Source organism: Bos taurus, chromosome 29 (genome assembly GCF_002263795.3).
Source record: "Bos taurus isolate L1 Dominette 01449 registration number 42190680 breed Hereford chromosome 29, ARS-UCD2.0, whole genome shotgun sequence".
Lineage (NCBI taxonomy): Eukaryota > Metazoa > Chordata > Mammalia > Artiodactyla > Bovidae > Bos > Bos taurus.
This window is the reverse complement of record NC_037356.1, coordinates 29,763,811-29,786,659: the sequence shown is the minus strand read 5'-3', so window position 1 is coordinate 29,786,659 and position 22,849 is coordinate 29,763,811. Positions and strand designations below refer to the sequence as shown.

General features: G+C 56.2%; 1 protein-coding gene across 3 annotated transcripts in view; it reads left to right on the top strand.

Annotated features, from left to right (window-relative positions):
- The window catches only part of KIRREL3 (kirre like nephrin family adhesion molecule 3), a 604,306-nt gene that overhangs the window by 565,752 nt on the left and 15,705 nt on the right, over positions 1–22,849 (top strand). For all 3 annotated transcript variants that reach the window (XM_024987341.2, XM_024987340.2, NM_001078085.1), the window contains 6 exon segments: positions 3,058–3,208; positions 8,529–8,634; positions 13,666–13,814; positions 15,253–15,380; positions 16,693–16,819; positions 21,023–21,123. In XM_024987341.2, the coding sequence (XP_024843109.1) occupies positions 3,058–3,208; positions 8,529–8,634; positions 13,666–13,814; positions 15,253–15,380; positions 16,693–16,819; positions 21,023–21,123 (762 nt within the window).

Here is a 22,849-nt window from a genome sequence, read left to right as displayed (position 1 = left end):
CCCCAAGCTTGGCTCCCCCCTACCATGAAGGCTTTACGGACCACCCCCCACCGGAGCTAGGAGGGGCCCTCCCCTGGGGAGCGGGCGCTGTGCCCTCCCCTGGTTTAATAAACACATCTCCCCATCTCTAATTAGGTGGAACAAACAACTTGAGCCAGAATTTTTATTTCCCAGAAAAGCACACGCCCGGACACAGTAAATATGTCATTAATCATCCTTCCGGGAGAGGAGCACCCTGGGTGCGGGGAGCGGGCAGCAGTCAGGGGCCTAATTAGGAACTCGCCCTTGACTCCCCTCCTACTGGCACCCAGATGGCCCTGCTCCCCAGCACCCCATAAGCAGATCAATCCGAGGGTACCCCGGCAGACTGAAATTTATGTAAATGTCCCTGTTAGCACAACGGAAAGTAAAGAAAAGAAAAGCGGGAAAGAACAAAAGCATCTTCCTCCCCACCTCTCCTACCCCAACCCCGCGGTCTTATTTTCATCCAGCAAATTGTGCTTATTATCGCTTGGCTATTTATAGACGCGTGAGGTCTGCTGAAGAGCCAGGAGCCCGCCGGTTACTATGGTGCAGTGGAGAGGTTCCGGCTGGGCCGGTTGACGCCACGCCCACTCTGACCCCACCCCTGGGGCCAGCCTCCAGATTAGCACCCCGGCCCTGAGGCTGAGCTCCAGACACTCAGCCCTCGGGCTTCTGGGACTGACCGTGACACCCTCCTCCAGCCTCTCTCCCAGATCGCTCTGCAGCAGGGCTGAGACCACCACCCCACGTCCCAGGAAGGAAGATGGATGAGAGCAGGCCTGGGCCCTGGCGGTTTCCACGACCAGAGGAGAAAAGTCGCGGGACTGCTGCCCTGCCCTGTGGTGTCTCCACATCTGAGTCTGGCTTTGTCTACAGCGGGATGCTGTATCTTAGATGGAGGCTCCGAGCCTGTTCTAGTGCAGGCCACGGAACTGAGGACCCAGAGTCGGGGTCCAGCTGCCTGTGGTAGCCAGTGCTTAGTCGCTCAGTCATGTCCGACTCTTTGTCACCCCGTGGACTATAGCCCACCAGCCTCCTCTGTTCATGGGATTCTCCAGGCAAGAATACTAGAGTGGGTTGCCATGCCCTCCACGGGAGGATCTTCCCAACCCAGGGATGAGGTCTCCCGCATTGCAGACAGATTCTTTACCATCTGAGCCACCAGGGAAGCCCAAGAATACTGGAGTGGGTAGCCTATCCCTTCTCCAGAAGATCTTATCAAACCAGGGTCTCCTGCATTGCAGGCGGATTCTTTACCAGCTGAGCCACTAGGGAAGCCCTCAGCTGCCTGCATGTCTCTACTAAAGGGAGGCTACTTAATCCACTAACTGTTGCCGTCTCAAAGAGGGGATCACACCACCCTGCTGGCTTACAGGTCCCCAGGAAGCTGCAGTGGGGAGGTCGTGGCTCAGAGCTCACCATTTTCCTATGCAAATCCCTGCCCTGCCCAGCAAGTTCCTGACTCACTCCAAACTCAGTTTTCTCTCCAGTTATTTGGGAGACAAGGCTCCCTTCCTTCCAGGGTCCTGCAAGGATCAGAGACGATGTTGTGGTTATTTTCAGGGAGGTTTTGAGGAAATAGAGTCTATCCATCTCTTCCTCAGCTCCAATAATGCGGAAAATAAGATCAAGTTCCTTCCTGGAGTGTACTGAGCAAGTCCAGCCCCCACCCCAAACCAAAACGGCCCTCCTGCCCACTGCACCTCCCCAGTGGGCACCCACCTTTGTGGGCCACCAGGGAGTCAAGGGTGCAGGGTACCAAACTGATGGGGCAGTAGCTGGATGCAGTCTCAGCTGGGGGAGTGGGTACCTGCAATGAAGGAGAACAGCTGCCATGAGGAATCAGCACGTGGTCAAGAGGAAGACAGGGGACCTTTAGGCCTGCGTTAGTCTCTAGGGCTGCTGTAACCAAGTACTACAACTTGGTTCTTCAGACAACCAAAATCTATTGGCTCACTCTTGTAAAGGCAAAAATGCTGAAGTCAAGGCGTGGGCAGAGTTGTGCTTCTTCCAAAGGCCCCAGGGAGAATCTTCTAGCCTCTTCTAGTTCCTAGGGGCTCCTGGCTTTACTGAGCTTGTGGCAGCATCATTCCAGTTTCTGCCTCCTCCTTCCTACAGCCTCCTTCCTTGTGTCTCCTTGTCTTTTCTTCTTTTTTACAAGGACACTCATCATTGGATTTAAAGCCCACGCTACATCCAGGGTGATCTTGTCTCAAGATCCTTAACTAATGACTAATTACTTAACTAAATTGTGAAGGCCCTGTTTCCAAATAATTTCACATTCTGAGGTTCAGGGTGGACATGAATTTGGGTGGTTGCTCTTCAATACACTCCAGGATCCTGTTACTTACATCGCCACCACCAACTCAAAGTGAGTTTAATCAAGTTCCATAGCCTCTCTTGATCACACCTGTTTTCTCAACTGCTAAATGAAAGACGATGGCACCTGTCATGTCTGTGGCTTAGTCTGAGCTCCAATGAGGTCTGGTAGTGAAATGATTGAAAAGTTGAGAGAGTTTATACAGGTAAAGTAATGAAATGGTCAGTGTGCGCTGATTCTTCACGCATCTCCACCCTAGCCCTGCCTTTACCCCCACTCCCCAAGCTGTGCACCCTTCTGCAGCCAGCATCATTCCCAGGGCCACAGCACCTGACTGTTATCCCCATCTCAGCACTCCCTACAGACACAGAGACACCCCCAGACCAGAGGTAGAATAGTTACAAGTTCATTTCTACATAGCACCGGCAGCCTGGTTTCCACTGGGCCCAAGCTGGTTTCTTTTGTGTCTGGGTGGGCAAGTCACTTTCCAGTTCCTTTTTCTTCCTGAAGCCTGGCGCTCAGCCAGGCCAGGGAGCCAAGGGTGACCTGTGGCTCTGCATGGAGATGGGTGCCCCCGGGTGTCCTGAGCTGACCTACCTCTATCCACAGAGCTCCTTTCTCCTCTCCGAGGCTGGCGCGTGTCCTGCCCCACCTGCCCAGCTGTCCCAGTGATGAGTGACCTGGGGCCTTCTTTCTCCCCACCCGACCCATAGACCCTTCTCCGAGATGGCAAGCGTGAGAGCATTGTGAGCACCCTCTTCATTTCCCCCGGCGATGTGGAGAACGGGCAGAGCATCGTATGCCGAGCCACCAACAAAGCCATCCCCGGAGGGAAGGAGACCTCAGTCACCATCGACATCCAGCGTGAGTACTGACCTGGCTGGGGGCAGGGACCACCCGGCACTCCTGCCCGGAGCACAGGTGGGTGGAGGTAGCCAGGCCGGGGCCAGACCCCTGCAGGACGGCTGGAGGCAGGACCTGGATCCGCCAATCCTAGGGGCTAGAGGGTTTGTCTGGCACCCAAGGACCGTTTTGTCCTTCTTACCGTCACAGGTGAGGGTGACAATCCCCTTATAAACATCACTGGGGGTTCCCTGGCAGTCCAGTGGTTAAGACTCCACTTCCACTACAGGAGGCACAGGTTCGATCCTTGGTTTTGCATTCACCTTCTTCACCAGCTATTAAAACCCCCTCCACCTCCATCCACACCAAGCAGAGGGCTCTTCCATTCCCCATCCAATGAGAGCCAGGATCTCCAGGGCTCTGGACCAAGAACCAGGGTGATGGGAGGGAGGCTCTCGCTTTAAAGGTTGTGTAAGTCCAAGGTCACCCTGGGAGGAGTGTCTCCCTCCCCTGCCCCAGTCTAGGCCCCACTGTCCACACCCACCTGCTTCTTACCTGTAGCAGATATGGCATCAAGCTGCAGGCCCAAGTATGGAAAGAAAGCAAGATGTTGGGGGGGATGGGGTAGTCTACAGCCCAGAAAGGCTCTACCACCCATGAGCTGTGTGGGCCTGAGCTGGTCATGTCATCCTGGGGACGCTGGTTCCTAGTCTCATTTGACTGAGTGACATCCAAGGTCTCTTCTTGCCCTGGGATTGACCATGAATCAGAGGTCTCTCCAGACACAAGCCAAATCTGGGAGGAATGAGGGAGAGAGCCATAGACATCCAAGCCTCCTGTACCAGGCTGCCTGTCGTGGCCACTATGCAGCCCCTCTGTCCTCTCCCCCCACCCCCACCCAGCTGGTCAGGAGGCCTGTGCCAGCCACAGAACCCCCACAGAAGAAACCACCGGGTCGGCGCTTGGGGCCTGGCAGGAGAGCCTTGGGGGGAGGTATGTTTCTGCATCACAAAGCAGAACCTCTGTCAACAAGAAAGTCATCATCATGACAACAGCCCACCGACTATTAAAACACGTTCCCCTGAACACGCGCTAATACCATGATGGATTTACCAGGGCGCACAGACAACAGTCTGCCCCGGAGGAGGGTGCCGGCCTTGCCAGGTCTCTGGGCCTCGCTGACTTTCTTTCCAGGGACGTCTCAGCCGCCCCAAGAGAGAAGCAGCAAGAATGAGGTCAAAGTGAAGCCGAGAATCCAGGTGCCCAGTTTCCTAGATGGGCCCCGTCCGAGGCAGTCCGGAGTCGTGGTTAAAGCCACAGCATCCTTCCTGGTTGGAATTCTGGCTCTGCCACTTACTGAGTGATGCTGGGCTGGTTATTTCACCTCTCTGTGCCTCGGTTTCCTCATCTGTATGTGGAGGTGCTTGGCTCGTACATACACTGGCTGGAAGGATTCAGTTAAAGCATTCAGGCAGCGACCCCAGCACAGCACCCAGCACTTGTCATGGGGGTGAAGCTGCCCCTCCCCGGTGCTCCCAGACCCCACAGGGAGGGGAGGTCTGCATCCACTCCTGCCCCCTCCGCAAGGTGTCTACACACGCCTGCTGAGCAAAAGAGCAGGCTCTCTCTGCCCGCTCCCTCCTGCGCTCCACCCTCCCACCCCCACGCATCCCTTTGTTCATTCAATAAGCGTCCAGCTGTTTACTGTGGACACCACAGGCTGGATCAGAGCTGCCTTTGCAAACCTGCTCATTTTCTCAGTCAACCAAGAAGTATCCAAACTCAGCAAAAACACATTTGTTGTTTGTTTCCCTTGGTCTTTAGATGTTACCCAACGGAAGACAAAGCCCCCAGATTGAGTAATGGGAGAGAAAGCTAACACCCCCAAAGTCTCGCTGCATCTGGACTCTGCATCCAGCTGCCAAGCTTCAAATGGATGTGCTATAAAATCACTGAGTCATGGAGTTTCTCTCCTTTCTCATCCCTTCCTGGATGTAATACTTCCCCTGAATGTGCATGCGCGTGCACACACACACACATACACGCATGCGGAGGCAGGCTGCTGATGGAAACTCTAACAGACTCTCAGCTGTAACATCTGTTCAGTGTGATCTCAGTTCCGCCAGCTACATCAAAGCTGCCCCCCTGCAAGTTATGCAACCGACATCACAAATGGGATTAAAATCATGTTTAATAGTCGGATATGACATAAACTATTTATACCTTCGGAGCCTGGTGGACTTCTGAAAATTCATATCCTGCACATGCAGAGGAGAAGTGTGGAGAGAGGGGTGTGGGCACCTCTGGGCCTGGGGTGGAGGCTCAGATGAGACTGGCCAGTGTGGAAGGTTCCCGGGGTGTGGGGAGAGCCTGTTTTCCTGGGTACCGAGGATGCTACAAAGAGATGGGGAAGCTTCAGGAGACAGGTGCCCACAGGATAACTGAGAAGGGCAGCTCGGTGGTAGAGGAGGGGAGCAGGGGAGGGGAGCAGACAGCCGGAAGGGTCCTCCAGCAGGCGTGTGTTTCATCTCTCTGTCCTTGGAAGTCTCACCACTTTATAAAGGACAGCCAGGTGGGGACAGGCCTCCTGGAGCTGCCCTGCACGTTCTGTGACTGGTTTCTAGAGGCTGTTGAACTAGCCTTGAAAACTGGTGGTTCTCAGCTGGGTGGGCCAGCAGACAACCCACTCAGGTGATGGGGAGGAGCCAGGAGGAGGCTGCAGGGTTCTGGGGGTGTAGCTGTCTTGGGAGATGGAGGCAGAGCTCTCAAGGCAAGTCCTGGCCACGCATCTTTGGGTCTGCTGGAGTCACGCTTTAAAAACCAATGTAGAGAGCTTCCCTGGTAGCTCAGTGGTAAAGAATCTGCCTGCTAAGGCGGGAGATATGGGTTCAAAGTCCTTGCTCCGGGAAGATCCCATGTGCTACAGAGCAGCTGAGCCTTTGCACCACAACCACTGAGCCTGCGCTCTAGAGCCCAGGAGCCACAACTATCAAACCCATGTGTCCCAACTACGGAAACCCGCGCACCCAGAGCCCGTGCTCCACAGGAAGAGGAGCCACCACAGTGAGAAGCCTGCGCGCTGCAACTAGAGAGAAGTCCCCGCTCGCTGCAACTAGACAAAAGCCCACGCAGCAGCGAAGACCCAGCACAGCCAAATAAATACAAACTTTTTGAAATAATTCCTATTTAAAAATAAATTAATAAAAACCAACTTTGAGGTCACTGAAGTAGCCAACACTTCCCCATAATTAACTCTCCAGGAAAAGGCAAGCAAGTCATAGGAGACGTTCCCAGAATTGTGGTCCTATCCAGAACGGATGCGGGAAGAACAGCTCCAGCTTGGCCGACCACCTGCTGCTGTCGGGAACCAGCATTCTCTCCTGCATCTTAACAAGCTGTCTGCACACCCCAGTGCAGCCCTGTGGGTCATCTCCCCCCAAGCCCGGCACCCCAGCAGGCAGCTTGAACACCAGCAAGGCACAGGGAGAGCACGCTGCCAAGCAATCCCAACTCCGGGTTGGGTGAGGCTCCGTCTGCAGCTGGGGCGGCTGCACAGTTGACTCTCGAGGGACTCAGGGAGCCCTCTGTCATCTCAACTAGGAGCTGGCCCAGGTAGCTGGAGTCTTGCTCCACCAGTGGTGCCCTTCATGTGGACCCAGAGCAGGTCAGCATTTTCCAGATGGTCTCTGAGAAATCAGCTTTCTTACTTCTTTTTCTGAAAATGGGGTGAACCCCCAGCAAGTCCTCCTGCCCTCCCAGCATAGAGCTGTGCCTATAGATGAGGTCTGGCAGAAGATGCGGCCCCAGGGCCTTACTAGGACTCAGGGACCAAGCTGCCCTCTTCACTCAGCCTACAGCTGAACTCCAGCCAGACCTCCAGGACTATCATCTCCGCTCCCCTGGAACTTGGACCATGCCCGGGGTGCTAAGGCCTGGGCGCCTACCCCGGAGCACAAGGATGCCCAGCTTTCAGAGCAGGTCCTGAACTGGCCTCCCCCGAGCTCAGGAGGGCCAGGCCGCCTTGGGGTCTCTTTCCAGGCTGATTCCCCACCTCTGATCTCTGCTGTGGATACCGTCTCCTCTGTTTCCAACTCTCTGTCATCCTGTCTCTTTCCTCTACGTCTCATTATTGTCTTTGGCTTTTTCCCCAGCACCTTATCATTTTCTGTCTCCATCTTTTCAGTCCCCCTTGGTCTTTTGGCCTTAAGTCTAAAATTTTTGTCTGATTTTGTATCTCTCTGAACACGTGAGTCTCTCTGAGCCTATCCGTGTCTGCTCTTTGCTTCTCTGTGTTTCTGCCTCTGCACTTTCTTCCTCCCTCCCTCCCTCTCTCTCTCTCTCTCTCTCTCTCTCCCTCTCGGTCTCTCTCCTTCTCCTTCCCTCCCTCATCTTCACATCTCTCCTACATAGGCATCTCTCTGCCCCGCTTCCTCCCCCACTTCCCTTCTGCATGACCTCTCTGTGTCTCTGTCTCCCCGTCTCTCTCTACCTCTCTGACTTTCTGTTTCCTCCACCTCTGATCATTTCACACTTGAGAGCCGGGCTTCATCGTGTTGAGTGACAAAGATGAGCCCTGCCTAGGGAACTGAGGGCTGAGTGACATCCGTCAGTACTCAGCAGAGATGGTTAGGCTCGGGGAAGGCTGTAAGTGCCAAGGTAACAGATGCACCTTTACACAAAGAACCTTTACACAAAGAGACGCAAGACAGACATTTCAAAGACAGAAAAGTTCGTATTTAAAGGGACTTAGTATCCACATCCTCCTCGTGCGCCCCCCACGCCCTTTTCACACCTCTCTTTCCTGCAGTGGTTTGTTCACCCAAAGCTGGCATGTAGGCAGCAAGCACCCTCTGGGGCCCAGACAGCCCTGCTTCCGGGGTGGCTGTTCATTTAAACACCAGCCTTGAATCCATTCCTGATGCTGGGAAAGATTGAGGGCAGGAGGAGAAGGGGGCAACAGAGTACGAGATGGTTGGGTGGCATCACCGACTCAGTGGACATGAATTTGAGCAAACTCCAGGAGATAGTGGAGGACAGGGAAGCCTGGCATGCCGAAGTCCATGGGGTCGCAAAGAGTTGGATGGATACAACTTAGTGACTGAACAACAATAACTTGAATCCATAGCAGGAGTCCTGAGCCCACTGCCAGGACGCCCTGATTCGGGCACTTCCAGGGACGGAGGGAACCCCCTGCCGAGGCCCCCAGTTTTCTGGGGACCACCAGGGGAGTGGCTGCTCTGAGAGACCCTGGGGGTGGAATCGCTGGCCTTTACCCTCATGTTCCCCCAAACCACGGTGCACACAGCACCGCAGTCTGCAAAGGCACCTCTTCTCTCCGCAGACCCCCCACTGGTCAACCTGTCGGTGGAGCCGCAGCCAGTGTTGGAGGACAACGTGGTCACGTTCCACTGCTCTGCCAAGGCCAACCCCGCGGTCACCCAGTACAGGTGAGAGGCCCTGCTGGGGGGGTCCCCTGGACACCCCTGCCTGTCGCAGGGCTGTCAGCTGTGGTCCAGGCGTCCAGCACGGTGCTTGGTCCGCTGTGGGTGTCCGGGACCCTTCTCCAGCACACCCGTTCACCCCTCCCCGGCCAGGTGGACCTTGCCTTTTCCTCATGAACACACACTCCCTTCCTCTGAGACAGAAGATGTCACTCCTTCTGTTTGCACAGCTTCTGTACCCCTTATTTCTGAAAGGAAGGAGACTCAGGAGAAAAAGCTAAAACAAGCCATCACGGTCAGTCAGATCCAGATTCTAGTCCTGTGCTCACCAAACCGGTCCCCTGGTAGGGTGGGGTTGCTGGGATCGCCAGCCCTGACCATCGGGCACCCAGATTCATCATCCCCACGCCCCCTGCAGCTGTTGCTTGCTGCACTAATGAACGTCTCACTGTTTTTCACAAGCCTGTCCTTCCCTGTTGAAGGCGGGAGCTGCTGTCACTTACAGCTGTCAGCATGGAGCTCGTGTGGCAGGCCCTCAGCGCTCCAGAATGTGGGCTCGCGGACTCTATAAACACACAGAGCAGCACCTCTGACACCTGGGCATCACCACTGCATGAGACTTCCAGATGCCAGTGGCCTCAGAGGTGCTCCAGGGCACACTCAGACACTCCCCGCCACGGCCCTCACTCTGCCCGGCTTCTTCCCCCAGCCCAGACCTGATGGTGCGCCCCCACCCCCCCACCGCTGGGATGGTTAGGAAGCCCCAGCATCACCCAGTGCCAGGGATGCTGATGGTCCCAGACTTGGAAACAAACCCGTCGGTGGGAGTGGAGGACAGAGCCAAAGAAAGGCAGCGTGACCCCAGAGGGCAGAACCTGAGGAAACAGGTCAAAGAAGCAGCCACAGGTTCAGGCTAGACACAGGCAATGCTCCCTGCAGTGCAGATAATTAATGCTGGAACCTGAAACCCAGGGAAAGCACAGAGCCTTTATCCTTGAGGATATTTTTAAATAGGATGAAAACCATGTGTCCTCTGGGTTTAACCATTCATCAGGCTAGAGGCAGGAGAAAGATTAGATGACCTCCAGGCTCCCTGGAGTCCCGCGGCCCTGTGGGTCCGGGCGGCAGGTCTGGCTTGGCTGGGACAATGACAAAGATGCGGCAGGAGATTTCTGTATTTTTCTCTGGGCTTCCAGCCTGCACCTCCGAGGCCTGGGCTCCATCCACAGGCGGGCTTCTCTCTGCTATTCTGCTCACAGGCCCTACACACCAGCTGTCGCATGCCCAGAGGAGATCTCTCATGCCAGCTTCCCTGGGCACCCCTTCTCTCCCGCTGACATGCTACCCAAGCAGACCCACCCATATTCATTCTCATATCATGACAGTAATAAGGGATAAGTCTACATTTGAAGAGATCATCGAGAAGCAAATGTGGCAAGATATTGACCACGTTTGGTGAGTCTAGGTGAAGGGAGTATGGCAGTTTCCTGGATCGGTCTTGTGACTTCTCTATACAAAGTTATGTTTAGTTTTTAAACTACAAGGTTAATGAGCCAGGACCTGCAGGTCTCCACAGGTTCTGGGTCCCTGTGGTTTCCCTCTGTCTCCATCCTTCCCTACAGCTCAGAGCCTGGTCAACCGTCAGGCACAGAGGAGGAGCCAGAGACATAGGCCGGGCCCCTGCAGGTTTGACAGGCGTGCGCCTAATCCTACTTGCATCCTTCCCTCCTGGCCCTCCAGCTCGCCGGAGGCCCCAAAATGCTTCAGAGCGGATCAGGCACCCTCAAGGGCTCCAGAGGCTTTCGGGGAGCCCTTCCGGCCTCCGGGGACATGTCAGGGAGTCCCGGCGGGCCAGGAGGAAGGGGGTGGTGAGAGGACGCCGGTGTCTATGCCCACCCCTGTGGCTCAGCCCCTTGGCCTCTGAGAGGGCTCCCCCAGCAGGCAGATGGTCCTTCTAAATGCGGTGTTGGGATCCAAGAGGAAAGGCCTTGAGCAATCTCAGCACTTGAGTACATGGATTTTTCCCAGCTGCCCTGGACGGGACTAAGGGATCTTTGTTTTTTAACTTCCGCCTTGTCTTGATTGCTTCCTCCTGTTTCACACAAGAGGTTTGTGATCTCGGAAATCAGAGATGCGCCCTGGTCCATCCCAGCACCCAGCAAGGGGCCCCGGGTGGATGTGGGAGCCCGTCCAACTGGACTCAGCCATCACTTGGCTGGACTGGCCACCTGGGGCAAGCATAGCTGAAGCACGTCTCCGCCTGCCTCTCTGCGCCCCTCTGAGGTGTCAGGGCCCCCGCCCCACCACGCAGGGAACAGGGCGGGGGTCTGCCAGCCAGTGTGAAAGGCGGGGCTGTGGAGGACAGCCTGTTGGCAGTGACACTCCAGCCTCCTGATTGTGTGATATAAATAATTAATCCTCTTACATCTGCTCAGGCCAAATTACACATTGATTGGTAAAAGCTTAATCTGACTCTTGTTCCGAGGGGCTGGGCGAGGCGGTGAACACAGTGGTTGGGAGGGGTGTGGGGCAGGTGGGTGGTGGGAGGGTGAAGGGACTGGAGGAAAGAGGAGGAGGAGGCAGAGCTGAGAAACTAGAGAAGAGAGGAGATGGGAGCGGAGGGGAGGGCGGGGGAGATGAGACCGGGAGGTGGGACAGAGAGGGGAGGAGACGGGAGGGGAGCTGGGAGAGGCGGGGACTTGTTCTCTGGCTCACCCTGGTCATGTGACCTGCTGCTTCAGTGAGTGGGTTGAGCTTCTGAAAGGGATCCCTCCGAGGGTTTTTGTTGTTTTAGGGTTTTTTGTGGGTTTTTTGGGTACAGAAGGGGAATAAAGACAGGGAAGAAAAAGAGTGGCTGAGTGAGAGGTGAGCTGGGGACTCGTGGGGTGACCCCCAGAGACCCAGCCCCACAGCGGCTGAGTTCCTCTCAGTGCCCCCCCCATTTCTAAGGTGGGGATCGGCCCTGGGGAGCTGGGAGCAGCATCTACACAGCCCTCCAGCGTCTCTTCAGTCTCCCGTCTTTGAATCTGAGAGGGGAAGCCAGACTGGTTGGAGGAAGAGGAGCCCCGTGTGGCCAGGAGTGCTGAGTTCCAGGCCAGAGATAGCCCCAGCCGTTCTGAGTTCCTGGGGGCCCCAGTAGGGAGTTTTCACCCTGCTTACACTGTGAGGGACCTCAGACGGGTGGGGAGAAAGCCCCCTCTTCCCCCAGGAACCCCCAATAATGGAAGAGGACTGGCCAGCAGAGCCTGCTGCCTGGGGCTGTGGGCAACCAGGGGCAGGAGGGTCTCACCTGCCTCCTCCTGGCCCAGCCGGCTGCCCCCTCCTTGTAGCATCCCACCACCTGCCCCCTCACGGCTGCAGGGTGGGTGGAGCAGGGGCTGGACGCCGATCCACCACCGTGTCCCGGACTGAACTCGTCCGCCTCAGGTGGGAGCTGTGCCTGACTGTTAAGTGTGGTCATTAAATTAAAGTTAGAGATGGAAATGATTCATGAATAACTCATAATGGGTTGTTGGGAAGCTCCTTCAGCTCTCGGGGAACTATGGTTTGCTCTGTTGTTAAACTGTAATTGTTATTATTAATTGTCTTCTTAATAACGATCTGATACTAATTCAAGATAATAACTGCACAGTGCCAGCCTGGTGCTCTGTGCGATACTGGGAGACGGCCACCTCCCGAGCTGGATGGACTGGCTAAGAGGAGCAGCTGGAGGGAAGGGCAGGGCCCAGGCCTCTGTGACCCCAGGAAAGGGGGCCCTGAGAATGTGGCTACCTGGAGTCGTGGTAGCCGCAGGATAATGCCCCCCCCCCCCAGCCCTGGCAAAGACATGCACTCCAGGGACTTCCTGGTGGTCCAGTGGTTAAGACTCTGTGCCTCCACTTCAGGGAGCACGGGTTAGCTCCCTGGTCAGGGAACTAAGATCCCATGTGCCGCACAGTGGCCAAAAACAAAACAAATTTTAAAAGACACGTACCCCAAAACAGGCCTGAACTACAGTAGGAAGTACCAGTTGAGAATTTGTGTGTTTTTTAAAAGTTTTAACCATAATAAGAGTAAACCAGGGAAAGCTCTGATTCTCTCTCCTTGCGCAGCTGTGAGGAGAGCCCCCAACCTCACACACATGGGCACACGCACCCCTGGGGTGCTCTGCCATACAGACAGCAGGCTGTCTGCTGCACCGGGACAGTGATCACCGCCCCAGGGCCAGACCCAAGATACCCATCAGTCAACTGGCCAATTAAAGAAGTCAGCATAGCTGTCTTCCCATCACCCCCACCAACCCAACTGCTGGTCCCATAAAAGCAGTGCTGAGACAGCCCAGGTCCCCAAGGGGCAGAGCCAGGATGGGAGACAGAGGGTGTGGAGGAACATGAGTAAGTAGGAGAGGGCTGAAGGGCTTTTGGGAGAGAGGGGCACTATGATGGGACCCACTCTGGGGACAGGAGTCAGGACGGGGAAACTGGGAGAGCTGCCCGAGCAGGAGGGTGGGCAATCGAGACCACGCCTATCACCGCTCCATCAGCGTCTTGTCTTGTCTGGAAATCAAGCTTCCTGATGCCCGTGCGTGTGTGTACATATGTGTGTGCAGGTGTACACGCATGAATGGGCACACACCACTAGACCTTGGCCTCTTCAGTCACGGGCTTGGCCTCCTTTTCCAATGTGGTCCAGGACTAGACCCCCAGCGAGCTCAGAGCAGGAGCCGAGCTGCCCAGGGTCTGGCAGTTGGGTTAGCCATTGCCTGGCCAGCCACGTGGGCAGACCCATTGAAGAGCCAACCCACCTCCCTCCAGAACAACCCATCAGTCAAGTGCTTCTGGCTGCCTGGTGACCCACAGCCCAGAGCCCATCACCCCACCACCGACCCCTTCCCGAGCCCCAGAAGTAACCCCGCTGTGGAGGCTCCCCCAAGGGACCCCTCGGGGGCCTACCCTCCCCTGCCCCTCGCCAGGCCTCATCTTCCAGTGGGTGGGACGCATCCCCCCCGCCCAGACCCTGGGCTGGAGGTCCGCACAAGCCCCTATGCCTGTGTTGCAGGTGGGCCAAGCGGGGCCAGATCATCAAGGAAGCCTCGGGGGAGGTGTACCGGACCACCGTGGACTACACGTACTTCTCAGAGCCCGTCTCCTGCGAGGTGACCAACGCCCTGGGCAGCACCAACATCAGCCGCACGGTCGACGTCTACTGTGAGTGGCTCGGGCCTTCCCTGGCTTATGGGCTCGGGCTGGTCTCCACTCTCAGCTGGAGGAACCATCGTGGGCTCGTTGTACACAACATAAGAATGCCTCCCAAGCTCGGAATCCATGCCCTTTACAGAAAACGTCCCCATGTACTGTCTCGTGTTTATCTTGACCCTCATAATCTCCCAGGGAGGGGACCTCCCTGGCGTCCAGTGGTTAGGACTCTGCTTTCACTGCAGAGGGCGAAGGCTCCATCTCTGGTTGGGGAACTAAGATCCTACAAACCGTGCAGCATGGCCAAAAAAAAAATCTTTAAAAAAAAAAAATCATCTAGGGAGGCTAGAATTCTTATTCCTAGCACCCAGATGAGGGGACGGAGGCCCGAAGTCACACAGCAGATGAGGAGCAGAATGAGGACCAAGATGGGTCAGCCTCCCATCAAGGGTGGCCCCTCCTTGCCGCTGGCCAGGCAGGGACCCTTGAGGGAGCCAGCCCTCGGCTGTGTTCACCACGTTGACCGTGTACAGATTCAGAAGCACTCTAACAAACTTTATTTCTGACCCCCTCACCCCCACCGGCCTCAGCAGGAAGCGCGATGACTCCCTGTTTGCATCAGGGGACTCTTGTGGGCCTCCTGACCCCGGTTTCACACCTGCTCCCTGAAGGCAGCTCTCTGCACACCCTCCTGTCACTGCCCCTGAAATCCCACTGCTGCACCTGCTCTGGGGACCCAGACTCCGTCTGCAGGGGCTTCTGGGTAGGGCGGGGGAGGGGCAGGGGGGACGAGCCTCCACTAACTGGATACGCGCGGGGAAAGGACCTGAAGGCCTCCGTGGGGAAAGGACCTGAAGGCCTCCCCTTCAGTGTTGAAAAGGAGGTGGGGCAGGGCCGGAATAGAGGATAATGGGGGGTGGGGTGACACCGTGCAAGAGGCCTGGTGTCCCCCACTGCTTATCTCCCAGCCCTGCAGTGGCCCTGCGGTGGCCCAGGAGCTGGGCTCGATGCACGGGGAACTTGGCTCCAGGTCACCTGCTGAGGCCTGAAGGAGGTGGGCAGTTGACTTGAAGGCAGACAGAGATTCTGGGGTGGGAGGCAGGCCCCTCCGTCCACACCCTGGGGCCAGGGTGGGGCTTCCTGGAATCAGGACAAAGGGAAGGGGATGGGAGAGCGCTGGGGGGCAAATCCAGGCAGAAATGGGGCCAGAGCAGCTTTTTCTGGGCCTGGAGCTGCCTACTTCCACGGTGGGCCCCAGGGAGGCTGGGCTGGAGGAGAGGGGCCCTCCTGCTTAGCTCCCAGGCCAGGCCCAGACAGGTAGAGGCCTGACCTGTAAGGGAATGGGCCAGCGTGGATGGACGGGGCAAGCACAGTGGGGGAGAGGAGGGGCGGACAGGAGCGTCCCACACCCCACCACCACAGCCCCGGCTCCCCCCTCCTCCCATGGCAGTTGGGCCCAGGATGACCACAGAGCCCCAGTCCCTGCTCGTAGACCTGGGCTCGGACGCCGTCTTCAGCTGCGCCTGGACAGGCAACCCATCCCTGACCATCGTCTGGATGAAGCGGGGCTCAGGCGTGGTGAGTCCACAGCTGGGATCACAGAGAGCCTGGCAGGGGTGGGGTGACCTCAGGCCCGGGGGGAAACTGCCTCCCGGGGCCCCTTTCACTCACACACTAGAGATGAGAGTCTCCCGTGTAAACTACAGGAAGAGGAGCCCCAGAAAGGAGAGAGGGAGCCCCAGGTACCCACACCTACCCCCCTTAGGCCTAAACACATTCAGCCAGTACAGTTTTGCCCTGTCGTGAACCTTATGAGAAAAGCAGGTGGTCACCAAGACGCTGGGGGTGAAAAGTCCCTAGAGAGGTTTTTCAGCTCTCCCCTAATAGTCATGACCTTCAGCTTTGCAGTTAAACCTGGCCTTCTCCCTGCTTTTTCCTCTTTTAAAGTGTGTGTGTTCTTTAGAGGAGGAAATGGCAACCCACTCCAGTGTTCTTGCCTGGAAAACCCCATGGACAGGGGAGCCTGGTGGGTTACAGTCCATGGAGTCACAAGAGCCGGACATGACTGAGAGACTCAAGTACCAAGAGTTTCAGACCTCCCTCCTCCCAGGAGGACAGTGAGAGCCTCAGACAGGGAAGCCGGGGGGAAAGTGGCCTCCGTGTCCCCTACTGCCTGCTGGACACTACACTGTCCGCCGAGTGTCACTGCTCCGTTATAGGGATAAGGAAAGGGCCTCAGAGAAGAGAACTAGGGCCCAAAGCCACACGAGCAGGCACCTCAGAAGCCAGGATCTCAACTCAGACGTTGAATGCCAAAGCCTATTTCCTTCTCATCCCTCCAAAAGTCAGTGTTAGTCTCTCAGTCGTGTCCAACTCTTTGTGACCCCACGGACTGTAGCCCTGCCAGGTTCCTCTGCCCGTGGGATTCTCCAGGCAGGAAGACTGGAGTGGGTTGCCATTTTCTCCTCCAGGGGAGCTTCCCGACTCAGGGATCAAACCCAGGTTTCCCGTATTGCAGGCGGATTCTTTACCGCCTGAGCCACCAGGGAAGCCCCAAACCTCATCCCAAAGGGACACTGAAATGACTCAGGACAGACAGATCCAGGACCCTCACAGAAGCTCAGCTTCAGGATAGTCCTTCTCTCTCACTCCAGCCTACCCCCTGAACCCACCGCTTAGGGCTGCAGCGTCTTCAACTTCACAGGGTCCTCTGTGCTGGGGCTCCCCCCATAGGACGCTGTGTAATAAGACATTCTGCCCCCTACCCTACCCCGGGGTTGTTCACTGACACGCTGCAGACCTGGCCCCACACCCCGCCTCTCAGCCCTTCTGGTTCAGAGACAGAGCCCAGCCCCTACTCTCGGTGTCTGACCCTCTCCACATCTCCCAGGTCCTGAGCAATGAGAAGACCCTGACGCTCAAAGCCGTTCGCCAGGAGGACGCGGGGAAATACGTGTGCCGAGCCGTGGTGCCCCGGGTGGGGGCTGGGGAGCGAGAGGTGACCCTGACTGTCAATGGTAAGACCCCACTCATGCCAGGGAGCGGGTGGGGGGCCAAGAGGGTCCCAGGCATTGCTCCGAGGGGTTGGTTTCTGCTCTGGGTCTGTAGCGTTCCATCCACCTCTTCACATCCACATCAGAGCCCAGCCCTGACGTGAGGAGGGACCCGGGTGGTTTCCTGGTCACCTCCCTCCTGTGTGCTGCTTCCACAAGATCTCAGCCCTAAGAGTGACGGCTGATGGATTTTTTCCTGACCAGGTAAAAAGGTGAGAGGATCACTGGGCAGCCAACATAGATCCCACATCCATCCTTTGACCTTGACCTTAGCCCTGGCGGGGAATTTTAGAGGGCATCTCCGCGACTCCTGGCCTACCTCTTTCCTTTGCGTTAGAACTGGTCAACCGGGAAGACCCACCACCATCCCCACAGGGCCAAGTTCAAGGGGTCCCCTGAGGGCAGGGAACTGGTCTTATTATATATAATAAGGTCACAGCATAGCAGGAGAGAACAGTGTGAGTTGCCAGAGAGCTGTCACGTGAGATGTTGAGGGCACAAGGCCTGGATCTTGGGATGTAGAAGGTCACAGAGAAGCGGGAACCTAGCTCAGGTCACACCCAAGGAGGCTGGAGCGGCAGCACAGGGGTTCCGTGTTCCTGCCGTCCTGTGCGCTCGGCAGCCAGCTCGGCTGGTCTGAGGGGGTGAGGACGCTAAGGGCACCCCGACCCCGCGTTTCCAGTCAACTTCCCTCTGCTGGGTTTCATTTCGGGGTGAGCCCCGGCAAGAACCGAACCACCGACCCAACTCTGTAGGGCTGCTGCAGACTGGGGCCCAGGCGAGGGGCTGAGCCAAGACCCCGAAGTCAGCCCGAGTGGCTTCATCTCGACCCAGGAAGCTGCCCACTGACAGCCTCATCTGGCCTCCCCTTGCTAGAGACCGAAACCAGCTTGGCACGTCCTCACCACACCCTGCCCCTGCCCTGTCCACTGCTGGCCCCATTAGCCAGCCTGCTCCATCTCTTTCTTCTCCCTCCTCCCCACCCCCAGAGGGAGGGTGAATCCACTCAGACCCCAGAACTGTCTGTCCCGGGCAGAACCCGGTCTCGGGAGCCTTCCTGCCTTTCCTACGTGTCCCCAGGATGCCACCAATAAATTGGTGCTGCAGGGCTAAAAATAACAGCATCTGATCGTGCCTCCGTATATCCATGGCAACACGGGCTGCAGCCTTTTCCTGCCGGCTCTGGTGTCTGACACTCGGCTCCTCCGGCATCAGGCCCTGGTGAAATCAGTGGCCTCCCCACTGCCCCGTCTGGGAGGGCGCAGGGAGTCGTGCTGGCCCGCTCCGACGGCCCTGTGACCAGTCCGGCTGGGGCCCTTCAGACTCACATGTGGCCCCACAAGCCTGAAGCTTTTCAAGGAGCATCCTCGTGTCTGGGAGAAGCACGGTCGATAGAGGAGGGACTGAAATGTGTGTCACTTCAGGCTTTCAAGCACTTTCCAACGGGCATCAAAGCGGTTTCTCGAGGTGGGAACACACACTTCAGAGGACACTCCTCTTGGATGGGACACCCCAGCCTGGGCCCTGGAGTCTCCAGGGTGTGATCTGTACCCTCCAGTGTACTTCGTTCCAACCCCCTCCTCTGCCTCCAATCCTTTGGCACAGGCTCCCCTTGGCCGCCAGGAAGGGAAACACCCAAGAGACCAAAGTGAAGCAAGGAGGCAGGGGGATGAACGGACTGGCCTGCAGAGAGGACCCTGCCAGCCCACACTGGAGTAGACTTGGGAATGAACTTATCTGTACTTGTGTCTGGAGAACAGGTGGAGGGATGGTGAAGACCTTTGGGCAGGGCCTGGACCCAAGGGCCCCACACTACCGACAAACCCCAAACGAGATGAGGTTCTCGTCCAAACGCAGCCAGGCCGGGGGATTACTGCTGGCTGTCGCCCTCTGGGGAATAAACTTGCCTAGATCTCGACTGATTGGGCTCAAACCTGGGATTTGCAGAAACGGGATGGAAAGCATACCTCTGCTGCATTCTGATTCCCCTAACCCTGTCTGCCCTCACCCGGATTTCTGTTCTCGTATAAGGAGCCCTTATATGTGTATGTATTTTGTTGTTGTTCAGTCGCTCAGTCATGTCTGACTCTTTGCAACCCCATGGACTGAAGCAGCCAGGCTTCCCTGTCCTTCACCATCTCCTGGTGTTTGTTCAAACTCGTGTCCGTTGAGTCAGTGATGCCATCCAACCATCTCATCCTCTGTCACCTCCTTCTCCTCCTGCCCTCAATCTTTCCCAGCATCAGGGTCTTCCCTGGTCACTTTTAGAACAGCTGAGACACCCCACCCCACCCCCACCAGGGAAATCCTAGTTCCTGGGAAGTGAAGGCAAAGAGGTTTTATGGGATCATCACTTTCCTCCCAGCAGCACGCCTGCCTTTCAAAAGCCAAAGGCTTCTTGGAGCTAAGGGATCTAAGAGAGAAACCCCTGAGGGTAGGAGCCCTTATCATGAGGGTCCCCCCCACACCCAGCACCAAGCCATTTCCCAGCCTAAACGCAATAGGAGTCACCTCGGCGATTCCCACGACGTTTCTCCCCTTGGCTGAGAGCTGCTCGTGGAGATGCAAATCTGCTTTAATTCAGGTGGCTAATATACAGCAAATACGTTTGCAGCAATTTTTGTCTTGTTCCCATCATAAATCTGCCCATCCTCCAGGTCCCTTGCTTTAGTTCTCTTTCCTGCCTCCTAAGCCCCAAACTTTACCCCAGGGATTGAGAAGAGGGCACAGGGGTTTCTGCCCCCTCACCCTTCGCCTCAGCCACCCAGCCCAGCCAGGAGCCCGAGTCTCCTCCCTCCCAGTCTCATTCCCAGATGGGCATAATGAAGGAACGACTTGGGTTAACAAACAGGCAGAAATGGACAGGAAGCACTGCCAGATTCCTGGTGGATCTTCCGGGCTGTCTGATGCGGTAAATGAGCCAAGTGTCCCCGGGGACATCCATGATCATGACCCGTACACCCATGCACACCTGGGCCGGATTTGATAACGTTGAGGTCAGCTTTGGAGCCATGGTCCCACCTGGGCTGGCTGGTATGTACATGGAGGCAGACAAGATGATGAACTAAGGGATCTCCTGAGACACCTGTGAGATGAAGGCTGTGAGCTATCCAGCTCAGTCCATCTATGTGCGGTGATTCCCCACTTGGGGGAGGAAGACCTTTTATTTCCCTTCCTGCCTGGTTTGCCTGGCCGGCCAAGGACACTGATTTGTTAGGCAAGCGCGCCCTCTACTGGAGATATGAGGGAATGGTTTGAAATCCAAAAGCTGACTAAGACAGAGATGACTTTAGTTTGCCAACAAAGGTCATAGTCAAAGCCATGGTTTTTCCAGTAGTCGTATATGGATTTGAGAGTTGGACTATAAAGAAAGCTGAGCGCCGAAGAATTGATGCTTTTGAACTGTGGTGTTGGAAAAGACTCTTGAGAGTTCCTTGGACTGCAGGGAGATCCAGCCAGTCCACCCTAAAGGAAATCAATCCTGAATATTCATTGGAAGGACTGATGTTGAAGCTGAAACTCCAATATTTTGGACACCTGATGCAAAGAACTGACTCATCTGAAAAGACCCTGATGCTGAGAAAGATTGAAGGCGGGAGGAGAAGGGGACGACAGAGGATGAGATGGTTGGATGGCATCACCGACTCAATGGACATGAGTTTGAGTAAGCTCCAGGAGTTGGTGATGGACAGGGAGGCCTGGTGTGCTGCAGTCCATGGGGTCACAAAGAGTCGGACATGACTGAGCGACTAAACCGAACTGACTTTAGCTAGGGGAGGTGACATTTCCTTCCTTCCTTCCTGACACCTCCCCCACTCCCTTCTCAGGTTTGCCGCGTCCTTTTTAAAGCTCTCCCCGCCTGCCAGGTAGATTTCTCTCGCCTGTGGCCTGTGAGGTCCGTTAGCACTTTGCCCGGTGTCAACCTCACCTGCTTCTATCACCACCACCATCTTCTATTACAGCTCTTCATGTCTCTGGGAATCCTGATTTAGAGGCATTCGCTCACTCATCTTCTCCTGAAAGGTTTATGACTGACGCCTCCTTTATCTCTGAAGCCCCTGCTACATGTTTGCTGAATGGATGTATAAACTTCTGAACTTGCTGTGAGGGGTCCAGCCGGGGGCCCGCCCCTCCCGATTCTCTGATATGATGCTGTCTCCCCAACAGGACCCCCCATCATCTCCAGCACCCAAACCCAGCATGCCCTGCATGGGGAGAAGGGCCAGATCAAGTGCTTCATCCGGAGCACGCCACCTCCCGACCGCATCGTGAGTGCCTGGGGGTGGGCTTGGTAGGGGGGCGGTGAGCAAGGGGGACAGCCACCCCCCCACACACACACACACTGAACAGTCTGGTGGGTTATCTCTGCCTGCAGCTATTCAGCCATCTGGCTGGTCAGTCTCACCTCTGTTCTCCCTTTCTTATTGGGAAAAACTTCCTTGGGAAAGCATCAGGAAGACAAAAGTCACAGGCAATTTCTTTTCTCAGGATGCGGTGTGCTGCTCGCCCATGGGTGTGTTTAACTCTGCTCTGCCTCTCAGCTGTGCCTCTGACCACATTCTGCATCCTGTGGGCAGAGGGGAAAGAGGGCAGCAGAAGAAAAAGATAAACCATCTCTTCCCTTTCCTGGGTTCAAGGCCAGTCGTTAGCAAAGTCATAAACAGGAAGCAGTTATAGTCAGCAGACCCCTCTCTGCACCTCCGGAGGCCTCCTCTGCTTGGCTGTCCATGGAGGACGCTGCCCCATTTATCAAGTTTTCCCTGCAAAAGCATCACTCCATTCTCCCTGTCCCCTTCCTCCAAACCCTGCTCCCCACAGGGCAGTGCGGCTGAGGCAGCCCAATTAGCTCACTCCTGGCCCCCCTGGGTATTCACCTTTGTAAAAGGGGGGGTCTTCCAGCCAAGTTCAGCTGAAACTAGCGGGAGCTGGGGCAGAAGAAAAAGAGAGGCAAGCCCCAGGGCCTGGGTGGTCCTGCCGGAAGACTCAAGTTCACAGGGCAGCTTTACCTTTTCCAGGGACGGCGGTGCCAGAGTGGCGGTCGGGGGCACATGCCCGACAAGTAAGGTGCCCTCCTGTAGATGAAGACCTTACAGTTACACCCTTCCTCAGGGGTTGAGCTCATTCACTGTGTGAGTCACAGAAAAATGGCAAGAGTTCACGGATAGGACTAATACCTGTGTTTCTCTGTTCCTTTCGCTCTTTTAATGGTTTTTAAAATGTAAGTGTAATTATGTTTCATTGTCAATGGAACATTATCAACGCTGTCCCACTGTAGATAATATCCAGTCCACCCCGAGCATGTTCACACAGTCTTTGTCCTCTTGGAGATGGGACTCGAGGCCAGGGGTTCTCAACTGGCAGAGTTCTGCCCCCGGGGAGCATTTGGTGACAGTATCGGATGCAGCTAAACACCCGCACAGAGCCCAGGGCACCCCCAGGAGCGACCTGGAAGTGGCTCGGGGCGCATCCACCCCACCCTCTAGCACTCATTCTGTTGCCGAACACTGCAACAAGAGGGGTGGGGTACCGTGTACCTGAAATGGGTCTGAGAATCAGCAACATCACCATCCTAAACCGAGCTAGACGAAGATTCTCTCAGAGCACAGCCTTTGTAGAGTAACAAAACCAGACTCAGTCAGCCTGGGGCTGGTCTTCACCACCTGTCAGGGGCATCATCTGAAGGAGGAGCTCCCACTGCTACCCCAGGGCCCCCTGCTCACCCAGGGAAAATGCTCCGACCCAGAGCCGCACAGGGACCCTTGTCGACGGAAACACCCTTTGAGGTGGCCCAGCCTCTAAGCCTGCGTGTGTGTGTGTGCGCACGCGCACGTGCTGTCTGTGGGGTGGTGGGTGTATCCGTGTTGTGACGTGTGTGTGGGGGGCTGCGTGTATCCGTGTTGTGATGTGTGTGTGTGTGTAGGGGGGTGTATATCCGTGTTGTGATGTGTGTGGGTGTGTGTGTGTGTATCCGTGTTGTGATGTGTGTGTGGGGGG